At 33.2% G+C, this 24,013-nt stretch overlaps 2 protein-coding genes across 5 annotated transcripts; one reads left to right on the top strand and one right to left on the bottom strand.

Annotated features, from left to right (window-relative positions):
• Positions 1,437-6,941, bottom strand: LOC107630570. 3 transcript variants are annotated; one of them, XM_016333756.2, is made up of 7 exons: positions 6,717-6,941; positions 4,100-5,561; positions 3,086-3,772; positions 2,907-2,990; positions 2,747-2,822; positions 2,298-2,620; positions 1,437-2,069 (listed from the first exon to the last, which is right to left on the bottom strand). In XM_016333756.2, the coding sequence occupies exons 2-7, from the start codon at positions 5,444-5,446 to the stop codon at positions 1,857-1,859; spliced, it is 2,730 nt and encodes a 909-aa protein (XP_016189242.1). In that variant the 5' UTR covers positions 5,447-5,561; positions 6,717-6,941; the 3' UTR covers positions 1,437-1,856. The 3 variants fall into 3 exon arrangements, with proteins under 3 accessions (XP_016189242.1, XP_016189241.1, XP_016189244.1); XM_016333755.2 differs by having other exon boundaries at positions 4,100-5,559; positions 6,711-6,936; XM_016333758.2 differs by having other exon boundaries at positions 4,100-5,559; positions 6,756-6,936.
• LOC107630571 (cyprosin) lies at positions 16,284-20,838 on the top strand. 2 transcript variants are annotated; one of them, XM_016333759.2, is made up of 14 exons: positions 16,284-16,449; positions 16,620-16,998; positions 17,589-17,649; positions 17,813-17,907; positions 18,011-18,123; positions 18,276-18,444; positions 18,525-18,564; positions 18,880-18,944; positions 19,054-19,167; positions 19,260-19,324; positions 19,419-19,575; positions 19,680-19,799; positions 20,114-20,202; positions 20,347-20,838. In XM_016333759.2, the coding sequence occupies exons 2-14, from the start codon at positions 16,633-16,635 to the stop codon at positions 20,429-20,431; spliced, it is 1,539 nt and encodes a 512-aa protein (XP_016189245.1). In that variant the 5' UTR covers positions 16,284-16,449; positions 16,620-16,632; the 3' UTR covers positions 20,432-20,838. The 2 variants fall into 2 exon arrangements, with proteins under 2 accessions (XP_016189245.1, XP_016189246.1); XM_016333760.2 differs by having other exon boundaries at positions 16,285-16,449; positions 19,263-19,324.

Raw genomic sequence — 24,013 nt, 5'->3', positions numbered from 1 at the left:
TTTAAAAGTAAGTGGTAGAAGTTAAAATTCGAAAATAGATCCTCTCAATTGTTTGAAAAAATTTGAGGATGTAAAGTATAATCTTTAATCCTTTATTATTCTCTCCTCATATTTATTCTTGATTCCACTTATAAAATTAATGGTAAAAAATCACACTTTATTCCCTTAATTTTTAAAAAAAAAATTGAGAGGATCAATTCCCTAAAATCTAATACTAATTAACTTGTCAAAATTTTAATTTATTTGAAAAATCAAGTCATGATTGTCAACAAGCCAATATGCTGTGCTTCCCTATCATTCCGTAAACACACAGAACAAGCCAAAATCTCTAAATTGCAAAATCAGCATCCTACTTATGAGATAGAAAATCATTGAAATTACTCTTAAGTTGGAATGGAACATTCTCTTCTCTCTTTTCTTTAAACATTAAACATTTTTAATTCTTTAATTTATAGTACACATTATGACTTCCCATATATTCGAATATAAGAAAACATATTCGAAAGTGCAGTGAATATTTGTGCACTATATTCGAAACAATAAAATATCAAAAATAAGAACATATTGGATTATATAAATTAAATAATGAAATATATAATTGAATATATGTTATACGAATTTCATTGTTACATGTGTGGAAGAGACGAGTATATTTGAATACAACCTATTCTAATATATTATTCTTGTGCACAAAGATATTCTTTGGAACAGTCACTAAAGTAGGTGAATTATTAGATACAGGATCCACTAGCTCCCTTCCGTCATCACTTGCTAAGAAATCATTATTTCCAACCTTCTGGGGAACTAGTGAAGTGTCATCCAGACCACACGGGCAGGGCAGAAAAACTGGAATTTCAACAGTGGCCGAAGAAGAAGAATTAACATTGGCATATTTATTTGAAATGCAAAGTGTAACTAGAGCATCATGTGACTCAGATTCCTTTGGCATGCTAATGTTTGGTGTAATCTTTGGAGAGGCTTCCTGCGAGACATTATTTGAATCAGTAATTCGAACATGCAATCAACAAAACCTCTCAGCAGATTCACAAGCAAGGACAAGAAAGTCACAATTTTATAAGATAACAGATATTTATCCTCTATTTTTAAAAGCAGATTACAACTAAAAAAATGTAAAACCAATCCGCTTAATTTTGGGGTTGAGAAGGATTTTGTCCATGGAGAAGAGAAGATTCAGCTTGATCCAGAACGCAAAGACCAGAGACAGAGGTAGAGCCACCTTACACTACTACCAGCCACCACTAGTTCACCAGTCAAGACCCACAGGCCACAGGGCCACACAACGACACTTAATTTTGTGATTTCGGACTTTAGATGCAGAAAAATTGAGAGGCGAAAATGGAGGTTAGGAGGTTAACCTGCAACTGTTAGGTGGAAGATAGAGAAAAACTGAGTAAAACAAGAAGGGAGAAGATAAAGAAAATTATGAAAACACCCATTTCTTGAAAATTATAACCGAATAAACCCAAAGAAAAAGTATATTTACATACAATTCTTTTTCAGCGCACTGGTGCGTCAAAATTGTTTTGGGCGCTTTGGTGATAAAACATAGGTTGCCCACCAAATCCGTACCCTTTTTCTCTTTCTATCATCCCTGTTTCGTCTCGTTTCGCAATGAATACAAAATAATTACAAGTGTATATCTCGTACATGGTACAAAGCCATATTTCATCATGGACGTGCAGCAATACCATTGGTTGAGATTAGCAACATGCTAGGACTTACTAATCATATTATATGATTCTAAAACCAAAAAGATTGCATTCAATCTAAAATGATTTCTCTACAAGGGTTAAAATAATTTATAGACCAGGATGATCATCTTGATTTGTCACTAATTACTCGCTCAAATCATCATCAAAATAATTAAGATCAGAGTCATTGTCAGTGGCAGCATTAATGTTAGCATGGTCTACATCTGGTGATCCTACTGCTAAATCAGCCATAGTTTCCAGCTCAAGCGATCCCTTCAAAGATCGTGCAGCTCCATCATCATAATCAATTAAATCATTTTCATATTGATCATCGTGTTCAATTCCATCAAAGATGTTCTGCACAAACAAACAAACAAAAATTAAAAACTCAGTAGAGACAACCTCGGTTTCAAATTTTAATTCAAACATTCGAGTATTTGACCAATGAGACGTAATTAATTAACTGGGTTAGAATGCCCTTTGAATTCAAGTTACAATAAAAAAGGCACAGCATTACTCATCTATTGCAAAAACTGATGCTTCACATCATACATTCAAATTCAAGAGAGCAGAAAGCTGTAGTACCTTATCAACATCAGAGCTTTGTATATTGGTGTCCGTTATCCAATCCTTGAGTAAGTGCTCTAGCAGAACATTGTCAACAGAGGTTGACCTCGAGTCCCTAGACCTTTTTCTTAATTGGGATTCTCTAAGTCGCAAGTTGTAGTGCACGTAGATAAGGTCATTCAGTTTCTTCTGTGTTAGACGATTTTGACTTTTACTGTATATCTGATCATATATACTCCACTCATGCTCACGCACAAAGGTTGAGCATGTCTGACTTAATATGCGCACAGCTATTCTTTGCAACTCTATGCAGCTTATTCCATGTTGTTGCCACCACGCAGCTAGTGACATGAAAAACGGGAAAAGAATCAATTCAAATTTATCACCAAATGAGTCTATGCACCTACAGGCAATGTAACCAGAAACCGAGTATACGTTACATTTAGCAGCAACCCAGCAGTTTTTACCTGGTTCAAGATCTGTTCTTGTGCTAATTGCCAATTCAGTTCCAAAGTCATCTTGTGCAGAATTATAATGAGCAATCTGGAAATGACATCACTTTGTCCTAGATTAATAAATATATCTAATAATACAAGTATCTTGTAGCAGTCTCTAATAACCTCTTACCTGCATTGATGCAGATATCCGTCTCATATTGTCTGGCTCTAGCCGAACAATACATTCATTGAGCCCCCGGACTACCTCAGAATGCTACAGTCGTATATCAAACATGTGCTTCAGGAGAGAAGTTGAATAAAATTTGAAAATTTTATAAAACTAGGAAACATTCAATATTTTTCACATACCGCCACAAAATCTTGCCGATACCTGTAGGAGGGATTCAAGAAGTACGCAGCCAAGTAAAGTGGGTGACAAAACAGAGAGTTACAATGATTGTCTATCACCTTCCAGAATGGTTCATATTTACGTGCATCATCACCATTAACAGATTTGATTGCAAGTTTTGCTCGGTACATGTCATTATATATGTATGGCATTGAGAAGCTCTCACCACTACAAACCTTTTGAAGTACATGCATGATGGGATCTACTGACTTTCTAACATACTGCATTTTCTTCCAAAACGTGACATTCAAGACAATTTTTTCCACCTCTTTCCCCTCATTTGTCCTGGAGAACCTGGATGAAATCCATTTGTTTGATAGAAACATTCTTTTGAGCCCAACTCTATGATCCAACAAGCTCCGCAATGTAGCAAAGCTAGAGGCATACTGTGTCCCAGCTGTGTTTAAAAGCTCCTGCCCCTCAGTAAATTCATTTTTCATAAGATTTAACAACCATATTTGATTGTATATTAGTTTTGTAATTTTCTGGCCTTTTTCAATGCACTCTTCCACACATCTTATCTTCATAAAATCTTCTAGAATTCGATTAATACAATAAGTGGCACAAGGAGTCCAAAATAAATTCCTTCGCTTCTCTTCAAGCATTTTCCCAGCAGCTTTATAGTTGGGAGTATTTTCAGTTATGACCTACATGACAAGGGGATAAGGAAGACAAAATGTTAGAGCCAAATTCCCAGCAGTGTTTAAAGTGTATTATTTGTAAGGGTGCAACGAGAGTAGGAGGTAGGCAAACATTTGGGCTAGGCTTAGAAGAGTCTGAGCTGCTATAGTGCTCAGAAGCTCACTCTTATTTTGCTAATTTTCTCTCTATCTCCAGATTCATTCTTCCATATCATTCTTCCATCTTTTCTATTTTCCAGTTGTGGTTTCTATTGCAAAATAACTAATGACAGTTACATGGTGGTATTTATGATGGAGGAGGATGCTACAAGAATAAGAGAAAAAACATTTTACCTGCACCACATTTTCCTCACCTATTTCCTCCACCACCTTGTCCAGAAGCTTGAATAGATTTGGTGCATCTTCTACTACATTAGTAGCATCAACTGAAGAAACAAAGTATACGCCATGAGGACAAGAAACAAGAAAGTTAATAATTGTCCTTCCCTGTACATCTCTCCAACTATCTGCCATTACAGAACAACCAGTAATTGCCCAGGAAGCCTTGTATTCGACGAGATAATTCCTAATGGAATCTATTTCCTCCTGCAAAAAGCGACCAGACATAAGTTGGCTTGGTGGACATACCAGTCCCTGTCCATATTGACCAACAACTTCAAGCATTTTATGAAAATATAAGGAGTCTGCAGCCTGTAAAGGAATCCCAGCATGGTAAAAGAACTTGCAAATTGTAGAAATGACTTCCTTGCGCAATTTTTTAGTGGGCCCAGCCTTAACTTTGACTTGATTGAAAGCTTGAGGAGGCTGATTCTTGGGCAGTTTCAGGTATATGTTATCCAACCTAGATCTTCTCAATACAGGTTCAGGACCAGTACTTGGCGGCATTGCCTTGAAGGTCTTCCTAAAGTCTTTAGACAATCTGTTATCAACATCAATCAATGTTTCCTTGTTCACATGATGCAAAGCATCTTCCATCTGCTCATATTCATCTTCTTCATCACCATCATCATCATCATCATCATCAACTGATTTTGCATAGAAAGGAATCAACTCCTTAGCCTCAGGTTGCCTATGTCTCCTTCCAGTGCGATGCCATTTCATATTCTCTTTAATCTTAAGATAAACTTCTTCAGGAGCATTTTTACAAGGTGCTACCTCTCCAGGAATTCTAGCCAGATGCTGTTTAAACCGATTAATACCTCCACTAACAATTTTCTCACAATAGTTGCATTTCACTTTCTTCTTTCTCTCATCTTGAGCAACACCATGTTCCCACCCTGGGTCAACATATCCTAATGAACGAAGAGGTGTAAAGTTTATAGATACACTTCTATCATCCATCAACTGCTTCCCTTTGCTTCTACACTCAATTTGCTCTTCATCATCTTCATCATCATTAGACTGAAAATTCATATATGCTTGAGCATCAATGTGCTTCTGTTTCTTGTTGGATCGACACCCTTCCAGGTTTTCCTTCATTCTTAAGTAGACTTCCTCAGGAGCCTTTTCACAATATGTTACTTCACCAGAAACTCGGGCTAAATGCTGCTTTAATCTGTATATGCCACCACTAACTATTTTCCCACAATAATTGCATCTAACCTTCTTTTTCCGCTCATCTTGGGCAATACCATGATCCCAACCGGGATCAACAAATCCACTGGAGCGTAATGGAGGCATTATATACAAAATGGAGCTGTTACAATTCCAGTTACATATGCATGAGTGGTCGAGTGCCTAGTATTAGGCACATAACAAACCAAAACTATGACATAGTAATGTAAGAGCCTTCCCTGTTCCAACAATTGTGATGTATAGCAAATAGAGTTAGCCGCCAAAATATTAGAGCTTTAAACCAGTGTAACATAATTTTTTTTTATCTTTGAAAATAAACCAAGGAAGTAGTCGCCACATCATGCAAGTATAAAACTAAAACTATCTAGGATATCTATGTTTTTAGATCAATTGTATAACTTATTCACCGTATTAAGACTATTTGCAATCTTTTCTAGAGATTGCAAGTATTACATGTTGGATTGCTGGTTGGCACCTTTGGATAATGCAAACTATTAAGCATATTTATCTGCCAAGAAACTAGGAACAATGTGAAACTATAACACTTAAGGATTGAATCATTAGAAAGGTAGTGAGCTCATTGATTCTTTTCAAAATATATGAATAAAGTTGATATCGGAATCGTATCCTTGTGTTTGTCTCTAATTTAGCCAATCGACTCAAGGGGGCAGGGAAGAGCTATCTACCATCTCCCATTTTCAAATAAATCATAATTCAGCGTTTACTATTTAGCTCTAAGCCGTCCATAATTTGATAAAAGTTTCTGCATGAAATCTCATATGAAATGTTGACATCAAACAGTAAAGCAATGTTGTAAAATTGCCGACATACATAGTAACTTGAGAGAGAGAGAAGAAAAAAAAGGAAAAAAAAGCCAGTTTAATATATTAGTTATTATACATAAACTTGAGAGAAAAAAAAGGAATGAATTCCCTATTGGTAAGAGCTAGATACCATTTCCTATTATTTGAAAAATCAAATTTTCTCTTTTCTTCAAATTTAAAGTCTTTTAAGTTATAAACATTAGCCCCTGATCCCTATTACGTATATATACACACATAAATATTAGAAATTCGCTTGCAGAATTTGGCATCAAGAATCCCCTTTCAATGTTATCTCGTAAACCACGTTCTTACTCTTAGTTAACGGCTAATTCCAGAGCTCAATCATCAATAATCAGATTATATTTATAACCTAGTTAAAGCAATTGAACAGCAAAAAGAGCAACAGTAACTGAAGGTTTTCGTAAACCTCAAAAATCACAAATTTCTTTTTATTCTTTTTTAAAAAAGGGAATCATGAAACCTTAAGTGGAAATAAAGACGAAGAAGCTAAATCGTAGAAAGCGGTAAAGAAGAAAAAAAGAAACCTAGATGAAAGCCGGCGAAAACGATCTAGATCCGAGAGGACCCACCGATTCTCGAAGTATTCCGGTGACGAAAGAGTTGCCGGAGAGGGTGACGGTTGGCCGGCGTTGGAATCGTTCGGGCGGTGGCAGTGGATGTGAAAATCGGTTGGGAATGAGTGAGTCACGACTCACGAGTGGATGGTGGGTGAGACTCTAACTCAACCCGGCCGTGTTATACCGATTTTTCTTTTCATAGGGATAAATAATTTAATTAAATTTAAAAAAAATTTAAATAATAAATACTTATATTAAAAATAGTTTATAAATAAGTGATTTTGTTCGGTCATGTTACACATTCATATAATTTTTAATCCAAGTCTATCCAAGCTGGCCTAATACCAAAATAAACTCAATTTCATTAAATGAAACATGACTTTCACGTGCCCAACACACATGAAACCGCTACTTCATTCTTCATTATGAAAAAACGTTCATTCTTCTTCAATATTGAAACCGTTCCTTCTCTTCAAATCTCTCTCAAAATCACTCAAACTTCACTCGTGTTCTCTGTGGAAACCGTTACTGGAGAAGAATCGAGAGAAGATTTCGAAAAGAAGAAGAAAAAACGAACGAAAATAGCAACAGAGACTGACAAAGGTATGAGAAAAACTACCGTTCATTTAAAATTTTGCAATCTCGCATTTCTCCTAGTTGCATTTTAGGTTTACTGGATTGAGTTGCTTCGTTTAGTAGATCGACGTATTCTGATTCCATTTTTACAGCGTAACTAGGGCTTGGAATGAAATGTATTCTTATTTTCATTCAGTTCAGTGGAGTTGCTAATTTTGATTCACTTGATTGTTAGTATGTTCAGTTGACTTCTTTTGCATGGAGAAATACTATTCTTGATGATTGAATGTTTATAACGTTTTATTCAACACTTGAATGTTGCTCGGTTCAGTGGAGTTATTCATTTTCATTCATTTGTTCTTAATGTGTTAAGTTGAGTCCTTTCGCATGCAGAAATATTTTTCTTGATGATTGAATGTCTATCACGTTTTATTCAGCACATGAATGACGTTCGGTTCAGTGGAGTTGGTTATTTTCATTCACTTGATTGTTAGTGTGTTCAATTGAGTCCTTTTGCATGCATAAATATTTTTCTTGATGATTGAATGTCTATTACGTTTTATTCAGCACATGAATGGCGTTCAGTTAAGTGGAGTTGGCCATTTTCATTTCCTTGATTGTTAGTGTGTTCAGTTGGGTCCTTTTGCATGCAAAAATGATTTTCTTGCTTATTGAATGTTTATCACATTTTATTCAAAATATGAATTTTGTTCAGTTCAATGGTGTTGCTAATTTTGATTCACTTGATTGTTAGTGTGTTCAGTTGGGTCCTTTTACATGCAAAAGTGATTTTCTTGCTAATTGAATGTTTATCACATTTTATTCAAAACATGAATTGTGTTCAGTTCAGTGGAGTTGCTAATTTTGATTCACTTGATTATTAGTATATTTAGCTAGCTTCTTTTGCATGCAGAAATTCTTTTCTAGCTATTTCATTATTTATCATGTTTTATTCAGTGCATTAAGGAAGTTTGGTTCAGTGGGATGGGAAATTTCATTCACTTGATTAAGATATGCATGCTTGTGCTTGTCGATGTATTGAGTGAAGTATTGACCAAATTTTTTTGTCCTTACAGCAAAATGAAGATGACAATAGTGACAAAGAAGGAGAAGCCGCACTATAACGTAAGCATATTAAATATATTTATCCGCTTTCATTCGAATAAAATCTATTTTGTATTATAAATATATCGTGACATTCTGTTTTGAAACCTTGCAGAAAACTCACGATTGCAGATGACAAACAAAGGCAATAGCGAAGGTGTTCAAGGAAATGAGTTAGGAAAAAAAAGATATTGTTGAAGAAATGGGATTCGGTGCGCTGACACATGTCCCGGAAATGAACGTCTCTCACAGTCTCTTGAGAGAATTGATTGATTGCTATGATGACTATCATGGATGCTTGAAAACTCTCCATGGAAAAATATACATAACACCTGGCAAAATAGCAGCTGCGCTGGGCATAAACCACGGCGGTAATACACTTTTCACTTTCTGCTTATTTTCGGTTCATTGTTTTCTTTAATTTCGGTTCATTAGGGTACAAAAAATTAAACTGAGTCTTTTTAGCTGATTTGTTGCTATTAAAATATTGTAGGGAATTGTTTTCCTGAAAAGGTTGAGTATGACAGCCTGAATGAGGCAGACAAGACAATAATTGACAGCCTAAAATGTATTACGTTGGCGTCTTTGACAAAGTCTGTCCTGGATATGAGTGTTGAAGGGGAGGAGAATCGGAAAAAATTCTAGAAGACTTTTGTCGTCTTCGTATAGAAGTGCTTCTTGCTACCAACGACGGTAAGCATGGCCTCCCCGATCCATAAGCCGCCTGCCCTTCGAGTGGACAACATCCGACAATGGGATTGGACAAATCATGTGCTCAGCTCCTTGAGGAAGGGAATAAAAAACAAGAGAAAGGGAAAGAAACAGCCCGTCGACGGCTGTGTTTTTGTTTTGATGCTAATTTATTTCCATAAAAATAAGTTCCCTCGCTTGGATGGACTTGATGCTCTCCCACCACCGTGGGTGGCCCACTGGACAAAGAAGATGATGCTCGACCAGATTTCTCAGGAAGCAACGGATATAATGGTAAATTAAACAAAAATTTCCCCCTGAAATTTTGTTTTTAGATGCTTCTAAAATAGTATGCTAACTAAATAAGGTTGTGTTTTAGGTTATAATTAATTTATTTCTCCTAGTTGCATTTTAAGTTTATTGGATTGAGTTGCTTCATTTAGTAGATCGACTTATTCTTATTCCATTTTTTTCGCGTAACTAGGGCTTTGAATGAAATGTGTTCTTATTTTCTTTCTATCTAGTGGAGTTTCTAATTTGATTCACTAGATTGTTAGTGTGTTCATTTGAATCCTTGTACATGCAGAAATATTTTTCTTGATGATTAAATGTTTATCACATTTTATTCAGCACATGTATATTGTTCGGCTCAGTGGAGTTTGTAATTTTGATTCACTTGATTTTTAGTGTGTTCAGTTGAGTCCTTGTGCATGCAGAAATATTTTTCTTTATGATTGAATATTTATCACGTATTATTCAGCACATGAATGGTGCAGTGTTTCTGCTCATTTTGATTCACCGATTGTTAGCGTATTTTCTCATTTCAGATGATTTTAAAATACTCTACTAACTAAATAAGTTTGTGTTTTATAGACTTCTGTATAGAAATCAAATAAAGGAGAAAAAAACAAAAAAAGAGAAGGTGGAGAAGAAACTAACTTTTTTGAAGGGGAAAGAGAAAGGAAAAGAAAAGAAAGAAGAAAAGAAAATTGTTGATCTGGATTCTTCTTCGGAAGATGACACTTTTTCCGAATCTGAATCCGAATCCGATAAAACACCACCAGCTAAGAGAACAAGAAAACAGAGACTAGTTAAAAAATAAAACAGTATTGCAACGAATTCAGAAACAACAAGAGAAACTGAAAGCAATCCCACAGATTCATAAAGCATAAGTGAATTCGAAAACCAATTACTTTAACAAATTTTGTAATTCTTGTTCAACTAGAAATAAATAAATTTATTGTTATTTACAAATTCAAATATATGTTTCTACAAGTATTTTTTTTATAATAATCCTAAATTTACTTCAACTACTAATTTTTCTTTGATGATATCATAGTTCTACCTCATTTTAAGTTAAGTATAACCACTCCTACTTTATTATCACAATCACTACGAAAAAGAACATTGAAAATTGCATTTTAAATTTTTTATAAAGTTTTAAATTTTTGCTTAATATTGCACTATTTTAGCGGTATTAGTTTAAGATATATATTTGGATAGAAAGTTAATAGTTATTTGAGGATATTGAGTTTAGAAGGAAAAAATAGTCAATAGATTATTCTAATGAAAAACTCAACATTTCAATGTAAGAACAAATGTCATTTAGTATATGGGATAAGTATTGTTTTGTTCCCTAACATTGAGAGTCAGAATTGAAATCGTCCTTAATATAATTTTTTATTTAGAGTCATCCTTAATGTTTTATTTCGTATTAAAATTGTCATTTTTAATAAAATTTTTTATTTTATTACAAAAATATCCCTATTTAAATAAATAAAAAATAAGTAAAATTAAAAAAAAAAAGAAGAAGAGAACGCCAGGGGAGGGGAGAAAGGAAAAGGAAAAGGGAAAAGGGGGGGAGGAAAAGGGAAAGGGAGAGTGGGAAGGGCGGAGGGAGGACGGCGTCGGCGGCGAAACTTGAAGTCGCCATCACCATTAGGAAACCCAAAAGAAAGAAAGAAAGAAGAAATGAGAGAGGGGCTGCGACAGGGGGAGAAGAGAAGAGGGAAAGGAGATGCTGCGGCGAAGCTTGGAGCCGCCGTCGCCGTCAGGAAACCCAAAAGAAAGAAAGAAAGAAGAAATGAGGAGGGGCTGCGACAGGGGGAGAAGAGAAGAGGGAAAGGAGATGCCAGCGTTGCTAGGGCTCACCGCCGCCATCGCGTTGTCATCGGGCCTTGGAGGGAGACCACGCCGCTGAGCCGTCACCGTTGATTCGCCCACGAGCTGCCGTCGGGGAAGCAGAACAGCGAAGAGAGGAGATGCGCGAGTGAGTCTGCTTCGGCTTTCGCATCTGCTTCTTCTTCTGCATCTGCATCTACTTCTTCTTCGGCTTCTTCTTCTGCTTCGGCTTCTGCATCTGCTTCTTTTTCTGCATTTGTTTCTGATTTTGCTGTTGAATTTTGTCGTTGAATTTGTTGTTTTTGCTGAAAAAATTTGCTATTGAATTTTGCTGTTAAATTTGTTTTTTCTGCATCTGTTTTTGCTGTTGCATCTGAATTTTGCTTCTTCTTATGCATTTGTTGAATTTTGCTATTGAATTTGCTTATTTTTCTGCATCTGTTGCATCTGTTTTTGATTCTTCTATTTTTTATTTTGCTATTGAATTTGATGTTGTTTTGGATTTTCCTAATCTGTTCTTGTTCTTGTTCTGGATTTTCCTAATCTGTTCTTATTTCTTGTTCTTGTTTCTTATTTTGTTCTTGTTTCTTATTTTCCTAATCTGTTCTTGTTTCCTAATCTATTTCTTATTTTTCTAAATTTATAGATTTTTTATTTTTGTAATTGAAGATGAATTTGGGTATTTTTAATTCTTGTAATTGAATTTTGTTAACTGTATTTAAAATTTTGAAATTTTGAGTTTTGTTAATGGAAGAAGAATTTGTTCTTCTGAAATTGTTCTGAATATGTAATTGAAGAATTTGTTAATGGAAGAAGAAGAACAATTCTCCTGAAAGAAGAAGAAGAACAAGAAGAATGAAATGGTGGAAAAAAATGGTATTTTTATCATGTAGAAAAAAAATTTATTAGAAATGACGATTTTAAAATGAAATGCAACATTAAAGACGATTCTAAATCAAAAATTACATCAGGACGGTTTTGATTCTGACCATCAACATTAGGGACCAAAACAATATTTATCCCTTAGTATCTCATTGAAAAAATTATCTCATTTTATGTGGGATATTATTTATTGGTGCTATGAGTGAAAAGATTAAATCCATAAAAAACAATAACATTTGAGGCTCATCTCATTACTTACTTAAAAGTATTAAGTCATTGGTATTTAAAACCAAATGGACCAAATAGATACTACCGAAATATAAAATATGTTTTGTTGTAAAGCATTCAATTTAAAAGTGAATTTAGGTATATTTTTTGCGCTTTCGACTCTCTTTTTTAATGATTTACATGGGAGATTAAAAAAATCTTAAAATTTTACCGAATATAGTATAGGAATAAGAAAACTAAGACAATAATAATAATAGAAAAAAGATATTTTCAAAAAATAATTTTAACCAAAAAATTAAAATATAATAAAATAAAATATTTAAAATAAAAATAAGATATTTTAAACATTATGAATGAAATTAAAATTTAATATTAGAGACTAAAATAAATATTTTATCTTAAAAAAACAAGCAGGCATGGATTCATATACAAGACTTCTTACATAATATATATAAAACATACAACTCCTATCCCTCTTACAAAATTGTAATAACAAAGACGAGGGAAGAAAATAGTCTAATTAATACGACAACATATAAACCAAACGTAGTATAACTCCTCTTAATGCTTCTTCATCTGGTTCCTGAAAAGGTAAAGCTGTAGGGGGTGAGAACCTAACCACACGGTCTTACTATGGAGTTTTAAAGTTGTCATAAGAAGATATTTAATAAGAAAACTGTTTTCAAACTCAGTGATTATCATTGCCTTATGAATCTTTTAAAAACTAATAGGTAATCGTTCAAAACCTTTTCAAAGAAACAATGTTTAATCTTTCAGAAATTCGAAACCTTTCCTTTCTTATAAGAAAATCTCAATCAGAAACCAACCACACAATCAAATAATTCAGCACCAAAGTTCATTCTCAAATGTGGCACGCTAGGACAAACACAGGCAAGACAGACAAGGAAAACACAGGTTTAGATAGCAGTTACATCAAATAGTTCAGGTAGCAGTTAAGAACAGTTTAACAAATAGGCACACCAACACGTTCAAACCCAAGCAAAGTATACAAATGCATATGATGTATGCTTGTCCTATGGCTGATGAGGCTCATCTGTCGGTTATCTAGCCAACCCGACAAGTTTGAAAATACTTAGACTGTCCCCCCGACGTGCATCTCCAAGAGTCTATGCATAGTTTTTTTTCAAATAATTAATATTGCTCAATGGGGTTACATTCCCGAGAATTTATATAGTGCCCGATCACACTTACGTTGTAGGGTCAACAGAGTATCAAATTTTCAACATGGTACACGTAGTGGCAAGCCATGGTACTTTATCCAGGGAACCTCGTGTCTCAGATAATTCAAATTCATAAGCCATATGAATAATTCAAAGATCATATCTCAACATTCTCAATCGATATATCAACATTCTCAACTTTCTCAACATCATAATCATTTATCAATCTCTCATTTTCAAATTCATTCAAAAACCATATTTCAAAGAAAATCCTCATAATCCTTCTTTTCATTCCGTCCATTAACAATCCCAATTCAAAACATAATTCTTTCTTTGATAAATAAATCAATCTTAAAACATATAAGGTTTAAAAACAAATCTTTTTCATTAATTACTCCAAATAAAGCTTTCAATTTTATAAAATTTCGGCAGCATCTCTTCTAAAACTCGGACACTGCCACCCTTTTCGGGTCCCATCCAATCATTTCTCAAACATTTTTCAAATCCCAAACATTTTCCAAAGCTGAACTAGTTCCAATATCAAATTATTTTCAAATTAAACCAATTCCAACAATAAAACTCTTTTTAAAATCAAATCAGCTCAAATATTAAATCATTTATTAAAAATCAGACCAACTCAAAATCAAACCGCTCCTAGAATCAATTTATTTTCATATATCAAATTATTTCCAAAATCGATTCATTTATATTACCAAGTAAACTCCAAAACCAAGAAAATCCACCTTTCATAATAATCAAGTAAATAACATTTTAAACCGATTTTTATCAACAACCATACACCACTCACGCAATCAAACACCCGATAATCCAGTCCAACAAACCATCACATCCACAAGACAAATATAATCACAGAAGTATATCTTTTTGCATCAATATCTATTTATCACAACTCTATAATGTAAAATAGATTTTAAGAAAAACCCCTACCTCAGTTAGTTGAGTCCACGTAACTTATCGTGATAATTCCCTTTTCTTTCAATTCATTGCGACAGTGACAACAACAACCCCCACGGAAACAACAACAGCACCTAAACCCTAAATCCCCAAAACACAATCTTAACCCTAATTAAACAAAATTCCAAATTTAATCCAATAATAATATCTATAAAAATATTATTTAATTATCAACTTAAAATTTATTTTTAAATTAATACTTCAATTCAATAATTAGAGATAATAAAAAAATCAATTTCCCTTATAATCATGAAATAAAGTTAATAAACTTAATTATTCAACTTAAAGCATATAAAATTCTTTTTATTATTCGGTTACTAAAGTTTTAAATCATAAATAAAAAATTATTTAATTTATATATATAAAATCTTTTGATACTGGATAATGCAGAAACTAGAATCCAAGAAGTAAATAGAAATATAGAATACAATACAAAAGGAGAAGAGAAGACTGAATCCAAGTAGAATTCATTAACATGTGCCAAATTGGTAACCTTCCGGAATTTTGGTTAGTGGAACTCATGCGTAAGTTTCTAAAAAGAAAGCAACTTCCGATCCTCTTAGCACCGTGCTGCAAATAAATACTCTCTAAATACAGATAGACAATAATTAAAGTTATTTTTTAAATTTAATATTTATAACTTTTTATATATAAAAATTATAGTTATAGATTTAGTATATGTAAACTTATATAATTATTAATAATAATTAATAATACTAAATAAAATATTTTTAAACTATTTAAACTAATTTTTTAAAATCTTCTAAATATCTCATTTTAAACCATTGTTTAAGAAGTATTTAGCATGCTAATAACTATGAGAGCAATATTATGTAAATAAAAAATACTTTATGATATGAAAAAAGCAATCACTATATATTTTATATCTTTATATGTTTGCTTTATAAATTTTTTGACAAATTATGAACTATCAAAATAATAAATTTTTATGTAAAAAGAATCAAAATTTAATAATACTATAATCAAATTTTTCTTATACCAGCATAACCAACTTTTAAAAACACAAAAATCAGTTACAATTATATTGTTATACTTTTATTCGTTTTTAATTGTAACATAAGTTTAGTTTAATTATATTTTTATAATGTTTGATTATGAGTGTAGATTAATTTTGCTTATATAAGTTTGATTTTAAGTGTGAATCAAATTTAATTATATTATTTATAAAAGAGGAATGTTAGGGGGCAAGTAACTTTGTGGTTTGTAGCTATCAAATAACTATCAATGATGGTTTTAATGGTGTGAGATGGGTGTGAAATTTCATTCAATAGCTCACTTTTTTTTGCTGGTTACATGCTGGCCAGAATTTAACAAAGTTGCTGGTCCCTAGACTTTTCCTTTATAAAATTATAAATATAAATATGTACATGAATAATTGATTAGTAATAGTTATTCAGTGTTTATATTTTATAGAGTATAGTTCAATATAAATACCTGTATTTGATATCTAAATTTGACATGAAACAAGTTTTTTTTTTCTGTTTTCAAATTTCTTATATTATAAGTTTCCAACATTTTATTTTTAAACATGATGAACAAACAACTACAAAAGAAGAAAAAGGAAATACTGAAATACAAAGATAGATATTTAGTAGAATAAAGTATGAGTTTAAAAAAAAAATTAGAACACATAAATGCATTTATAAACGAACGAAATTAATTTCGCTTATTTGTAAAAAAAAAAAATTATGAACGTTTTAACTATTCTAAGTAGAATAGTACTATAGTAGTTTATTCTATTTGTAAGTATACAAATATTTTTCCCAAGTCTTAACGTTTGTGAGTTCTGAGTTCTGACCGTGCTTACGAGGCGTACAAGAATAAAAAAGGTGAAAGAGCAATAGCCAATAGCAATATGGATTGTCCAATTTAATTTGGAATGAATAATACATAATACATAATACTAATCACCATCATCACTTCACCAGGTTTGTAATTTCACCTTTATGCTTATTATTATTATTACTAATACACCTTAATCGTTACTTATTAACTCTAATTTTCTAGTATTTAGCTTAATTAGTAGTTCACTATGAACCTTTGACCTCTTTAGTCTGATTAGAAACTAACTGAAACTGTTTTTGTCATGTTGAACCAGATGACTTGTAATCATGGGTTTCAATTTCAAGTATGTGCTGGTTTTCATTTCTCTGATGTGTGTTTGGTGTGGAAGATTAAGATTCTCTTTGGCTTCTACAGATTCTAGTGATGATGGTTTGGTTAGGTATAATCTAAGAAAGAGGAATTTGGACCGTCAGAGTCTTAGTGCTGCGAGAATCAAGAAGGTTTCTAATGCCGGAGATTTAGGGAGTGACGTTAAAACAGATTCAACTCCTAATGTTGTGTATCTTAAGAATTATCTTGATTCACAGTATTTTGGGGAAATTAGTATAGGTTCACCTCCACAATACTTCAATGTTGTGTTTGACACTGGAAGCTCAAACCTATGGGTCCCTTCTTCCAAATGCATCTTTTCTGTAAGTTAGTTAACAGAAATGTAACGTGCACACCAAAAATCAGTTATCATATATTTATGTATAAATACATGTATAGTTTAACTCGTATTCTACACTGTTGGCTGATTTTATGGACAGTTAGCATGGTTAGTTAGTTAAGGTTTTGCTATCCAGTTCTGCTTAAGGAGCCAAAATTGGAAATAATTCTGAAGAGTTTGACATGTTTATTGCATTGAAAAGTTAGACATTTTTGTTTGACTCTTTAAGAATTGCCCTGCTCTAGTTAGCAAAACTTTTTAATTGAATTATCCTTTTTTAATGTTTTCGGATGTTTTTAAGACTACAATAGAGCAAATGTAATCAAACTCGAGAGTTCATCTAAACTCGTGGAGCTTAGGTAATTTCGAATCGAGAAACTCAGCTATGAGTTTACAAGAAAAACATAAACTCGATTTGAGAATCTAAACTCATAAACTCGTGAAAGTTTGAGGTTGCTCGAGAGTTTGATAACTTTACATGAAAAACAAACTCTTCCTCACATAATGGGTTTGGGAACAATGCTAGTTTCTCAGATTGAACTTATTTTAGAAATAAATGTGACTGCAATGCAGATTCCTTGCTATTTTCATTCCAAGTACAAGTCAAAGATATCTAGCACCTATACTGAAATTGGTAGGTATCTTTGGATTATTTTGATATTTGATGATGTATCGTAATGTTTTTCTTTTTGACATGCTTCTGTTTGGTTTTATATGTACAAAGTACAAACAGAAGGTTTGTTTTGTGAAACTCAGTTTCTAAAGTTGGTGTTGAACTGATTGGGAAAATTATCTAGGCACATCTTGCAAAATCCCTTATGGCCATGGATCCATTTATGGATTCTTCAGCCAAGATGTTGTAAAAGTTGGGGATATCATCATCAAAGAGCAAGTCAGTATTTTACCCTCTTTATTTTATTTTATTTCAAACAGTATTGTTAAGTTTCATATGCTTTCTTAGTTGCATCGACAGATGGGTACTTTCCATTCTGCAGGTATTCGCTGAAATTACAAAGGAAGGATCATTGGCCCTTTTAGCTTTGCATTATGATGGGATACTTGGACTTGGATTCAAAGATATTTCAATTGGAGAAATCACACCAGTGTGGTAACTTTATTTGTTTATTTGAGTGTTTCAATAATTCACCTATTTCTTCATTTTCCTCTTATCATATAGTTATTAAACAATATTGCATGATTAGTGGTGTGACTAGTTTAAAGTACGATTCTTCAAAAGAGTGATTAGTTCTATGAATACAGGTACAATATGATAGATCAAGGGTACATATATCAAAATGTTTTCTCTCTTTGGCTAAATAAAGATCCAATGGCAGAGATAGGGGGTGAGATTGTCTTTGGTGGTATTAACTCGAGACACTTTAGAGGTGAACACACTTATGTTCCAATATCTCAAAAGGGTTACTGGCAGGTTAATTCCAGATTTAGAACTTCATCTCTAATACTCCTCATCAACCATGTCAATATTAACTTTTTCTCTTGTACCTTCAGATTGATGTTGGAGATGTTCTACTTGCAAATAGATCAACAGGTTCTCTTACATTTCTATGATTTCTAGCAAGATATTTAAGCTATATGCATTGTTTGTTTCACTATTTCTTATGTTTATGATTGGACATGAATACTATGTTTCAAGATATTATAATAGTTACTAAGCATTGCATCTTATTAGTAAGTTACCTATCTATTGCTAACTTTTTTAGGAAGGCTATTCAAGAACTAAAACTATTAATGCATCTTTTGGTTCAATTTTGGGTAGCATTAATGTTTTGACTGCGATTATGTGCTATTGTATTGCGATCGTAGCTCTGAATGACAAATGGAAAATTCTATGAAAACATTGTAGGGTTATGTGAGGGTAGCTGTGCTGCAATTGTGGATTCAGGAATCTCTTCAATTGCTGGTCCAACTGTATGATATCAGACATAGTATTTTTTGTATTTTAATGCATCTTTTTCTTTTTCCTTTTACTTTGGCATCTTTTTCTTACTAGTTAGTTACCTAGTTCATCGATCTGCAGACTGTTGTAACTCAAATTAACCATGCCATTGGAGCACAAGGATATGTGAGTCTTGAGTGTAAAAGCATTATCCACAACTATGGTGATAAGATATGGGATGCATTAATCTCCGGGGTTTGTTTTTTGTCCTTTCCCCTAATACTCTTACAATGTTATACATAGTTTTACCTAAAATTTAATCATCCATTACACACCTTATGTCTCAGCAGCTAAATCCTGAAATTTTATGTGCCAACATTGGACTCTGTTCGCATGACAAATATCAAAAGGAGTACAATTTTTTTTCCCTAATTTTATTACATGACTACTTGTTCCTTTGTTTTGCTTCTGAATTCTAATAAAATCTGGCTAACTTTGAAATGCAGTAATGTTATCGAAACAGTGGTGCATGACGAAAATCTGGATGGTTCAACTTCCAAGGAGAGCCCATTTTGTACTTTTTGCGATATGATTGTCTTCTGGATACAAGTTCAGCTCAAGCAAAGTAATCTGAAGGAGAAAATACTAAAATATGTGGATGAGGTTGCTGTTCTTATGATACACCGGTATAGATTAATTGTCTTATTTATATATAGTTCTTAGACTTACAATCTTTCCCATTTTGTCAATTTCAATTTGTAAAAAAGCTGTGTGAGAAGCTCCCAAGTCCAGAGGGACAAGTATTTGTAGATTGTAATAGTATTGCTGCTATGCCGCATATATCATTCACAATTGGAAACAGATCCTTTCCTCTTTCTCCACAACAGGTTTGAGTCTTGCAATTATTTTATTATTATTATTATTATTATTATTAGATCAACATGATTTTTTTACCTTCATTTCTGTTTTGGCACTACAAAAGTGAGAATGTTAATTGTATTTATTCGAGATACCCGGCTCATTGCCCATTTTTGCTTCTTTTTCCTTTCACAGAAAATGTCTGGTAAAATGCATACTTTAAAGTTCTTTAATGCAATCCGTATTTGGTTATTGTTTCTTTATCTTCCACATTTTCAGTATTCCTTATTTAGTTAGTTTATTTTTTGGCTTTTGTCTTTTGCTGTTTTTCCCCCCTTAATAGTATGTCCTTAGAGTTGAAGAAGGAAGTTCTAGCGTCTGCTATGGTGGCTTTGTTGCTCTAGATGTGCCGCCACCGCAAGGTCCCCTATGGTAATTCCATAATTTATTTTATCAACGTTTTATATGGTTAATGTTTTATGTTGCTTCTAAATCAATGCAAAAAATTGAGCCTGCTGCTCACATTTTTCTCTATCACTTTTCAAGTGTGTGACAGTAATAATGCATGATGTGCAGGGTTCTTGGAGATATTTTCTTAGGGAAATATCACACTGTGTTTGACTTTGGTAATCAAAGTATAGGGTTTGCAGAAGCTGCATAATATAGTGATTCTTTATTAAGAAAATGTGGAGATTTTCATTTAGGACTCAGACGCAGAAAATAATTGGTTGCTGCCCCTTTTTGGTCATAGGTTGCTGCCCCTTAAAAAGTCACAATATCTACGTATTAGGGCCTCATGTAAATGGTGATGGCTCGTAGATCTTATTAATAAGATTTGTGACATTTAACATTGGTTGAAAAGGGTGATGGACATTAAAAGGATATTTGTGGGGCATTGCATTGTTGTTTCTCTATCTAGTTATTGTAAAGAACTAAAGATCAAACAGGAGAAAACAAGAAGCTTAATTGCACCAGCCGGCAATCGAATCCGGGTATGTATTGGTATGTATTGTGGCAGGGTCCTCCGATATAAGATTCTTTTTTCAAGTATTGATTTCTTGAGACTTATAACATAGCATTCCCGTTAATGAAAAATAAGAAAGAAAAGAAATGATATTAATTTTCAATTCGTTTGTGACTTTGTGGTGTTCGCCGTGAGAACAGAGAAAAGAGAGAAAGGAAGGGGGGGGGAGAGAGAGAATAACCATATATACATGTGAAACAGCCAATACATTAAAATAAAAACAAAAGAATAANNNNTTTTTTTTAATAAAATTCTAAGCAAAACAAATTTGGTGAACCAAAGAGGATCTCTTGATCGAAGACCTCTTGTATGTTTAAACAAACTTTTAGGTTAACCATTCACAATAACGAAATAAGACATTGTAGTTATACATTTTTTTAGTCACCTTATCCACTGATCACAAAAATTCAATTGTTTTATCTCCTTCCAAAGAAAGCTCCACTCCACTCAGTCATAAATTTTACTTATATCTAATTTTAGAGCTATATCACAATTTTCAAATTTTTTATTTTTTAAAAAATGTATGTATTTATGAACAACTAAAACATTGTCATTAATAAGCCTTCTTTTTATTAATGCACTTTAGTTATCACTTATCACTTTATTTATAATAGACTACATTTTATACACCATAATCTTCGAAATTATCTTACAAAAAAATCAAAATGAGACTAATCGGTCTTACTTGAGCCATTGTCAAAGCATTAAGAATTTAGGGGGATCAAACAAATGTGTATGGTTGAGAGAAGATTATTGTTGCGTTAATTATATCATGCTTAATTTAATAGTGCTTCAGAGAAATTGGAAAAATTTAGTAGCAAAATCATCTTTTCCCAAAGCTGAAAAAGAATTTATTGAAAATACAACTCTCTTGATTTCTGATGTACTTACTGGTCTCGTAAGCCTCCAATTGTCTTGACTAGTGACCTTTTTTCTTATGGTAGATATAAAAACTGTAGGATTAGCTGCATCAACCAAATCAAAGAGAGACTCGAAAAAATTCTAGACAATCTGGTCTATTCTCTCTAGATCGGGTACACCATTCCATCTTTATCTTCAAATTTCTGGATCCGGTTATGCCTATTTCTAATTTAAGTCTTTGCAAAAAAAGAGATTGGTATTTTGGTCACCCAATTTGAGCCACTACACTCTTGTTTTTTCTGGCCAATACCTCTCTTCTTTCAAATAAGCCTCCGCTAACCCCTCCTCCATCCTCATAACTTGAATTGTGTTTGTTACTACCTTTATTTTTTTTCCTCCTCAATTTTTTGTTTAAGGTCTTGGATTTGCAACAAAAACTTACTACTTTTACTCCTTTGCCATTTCACTCAATGATGCATGCACCAGTTTAGCTTTGTAAAGAGCTAGATCATTGGAGAGCCAACAAACCATTCCACCTATTTTTAAATATCAGGTTCATTTCTTTATCCTCACACTATTTCTCCTGAAACCTGAAGCGCCTCTTCACTTTTTTCTGCTCTGAATATATAATCAAGAGTAGTGGTTTATGATCAAAACCTAGATCATTCAGATGAATAATCCCTGTTGTCGGGTATGTTTTTAACCAACTTGTTCTGGCTAGATATCTATCTGAATTCTCCTAAATCAAGCCCTCTCAAGACCGAGTGTTACTTCAAGTGAATTTTCTTCCTTCAAAATTCAAATCTGCCATTCCACCCAAATTGATAAAAATATTGAAGTTATCAATAGACAAAATCAGTTTTATCTTGCCACCCTCCTTTTCATGATAGTCTACTATAGCATTAAAATCTCCTAGTACCACATAATTACCTTCCAGCGCTACTAGCAGAATTAAAATGATCTCATTTTGCTGGTTTCGTAGTTTCATATTCCTTCCTCACTATAGAGATGCACCATAACCATATCCTGTAACACCCTACTATACAGAGTCTTATGCTATAATCATAAAACTGAGGCGACGAGGTATTACGACCTCTAAAAATAAAATCATATATAATATAGGTGAAAAAGGGTTTTATCTAGGAGTCTTTTGAAGGAAAGATCAACAAATAGCATTAAACAAAAAAGCGCATCACTCGCGTAATCGATAAACGTAAACTAGATGAGAATAGTGCAAAGTGACATATACATATATACATAGGAAAAGAATTTCAAAGATATAGATACCAAAGCTTCTGACCCGGCTCGCGAAGTTGAAACCAGCCAGAGCATATATACATATATACATATATACATATATACACCAGGAACCAAAATACCCAAAATACTGTTTTAAGAACCTGTTTCTCAAAGCCAACCTCTAAGAGGGATAAAGCATAATATACATATAGTGGAGATAATAAATATCTACATATATACATCAAAACCAAATAAAGTCCCAAAAGCACAAACGATCTTCGCTGTCTGAAGATCCCAGTATACCTCAGCGAGGTGTCTCATGTCATGCATCTGAAAACCACAAAATATGTATGGGTGAGAACTAGAGGTTCTCAACATGGTAACGATGCCCACATAAATAAGATATAAGGTCCCGGGAAAGCCAGAGGCAATCCTAGAACTCCAACACTCAGATTATAAAACATAAAGATTTAGAACGGAAACCATAAACAGGGGTGGTTCTCTAAGTCTCCTAAACTTAACTAAACTCTAACTAAAACCCTTAATCCTTCACCTTCCTCTAGTCCTCCAAACTCCAGTGGAATCACATAGACAAACAAACAGACAATGGCAAACTCAATTAGAGTACAAGTAATGTAGGTAGCAAGTATAACAATTAGACATACTAATTCACATAGGCACTCCCAATTAATGCACAAACAAGTAGGGGTGCACATGGGTCGGGTGAAGTCGGGTTTGATGTGACCCAGACCCGGCCCGAAATATACACCAGGTCTATTTATTAGACCCGAACCCGGTCCTAGACCCGATGAAACCAATACACTTTCGGGCCACAATTATACCGGGTGAAAACTGGGCCGTTAACATTACATTACGTTGATACCTTCTTGTAAGCTAGCATGTAAAAATATCCAAATTTTCAAGACTCTAACCATTATTTAACATGGTAAAATTCACTTAGAAAAATATAACAAGAACCAACCCTTCTTCAAAATTAAAGCATAACCACAATCAATACTAAAGCATAACCACAATCAATACTAAAGCATAACCACAATCAATACTAAAGCATAACCACAATCAATACTAATATTGTCTAATAATACCAAATATTTAAAT

This window comes from Arachis ipaensis, chromosome B03 (genome assembly GCF_000816755.2).
Source record: "Arachis ipaensis cultivar K30076 chromosome B03, Araip1.1, whole genome shotgun sequence".
Classification (NCBI taxonomy): Eukaryota; Viridiplantae; Streptophyta; class Magnoliopsida; order Fabales; family Fabaceae; genus Arachis; species Arachis ipaensis.
This window is presented reverse-complemented; position numbering and strand designations above follow the sequence as displayed.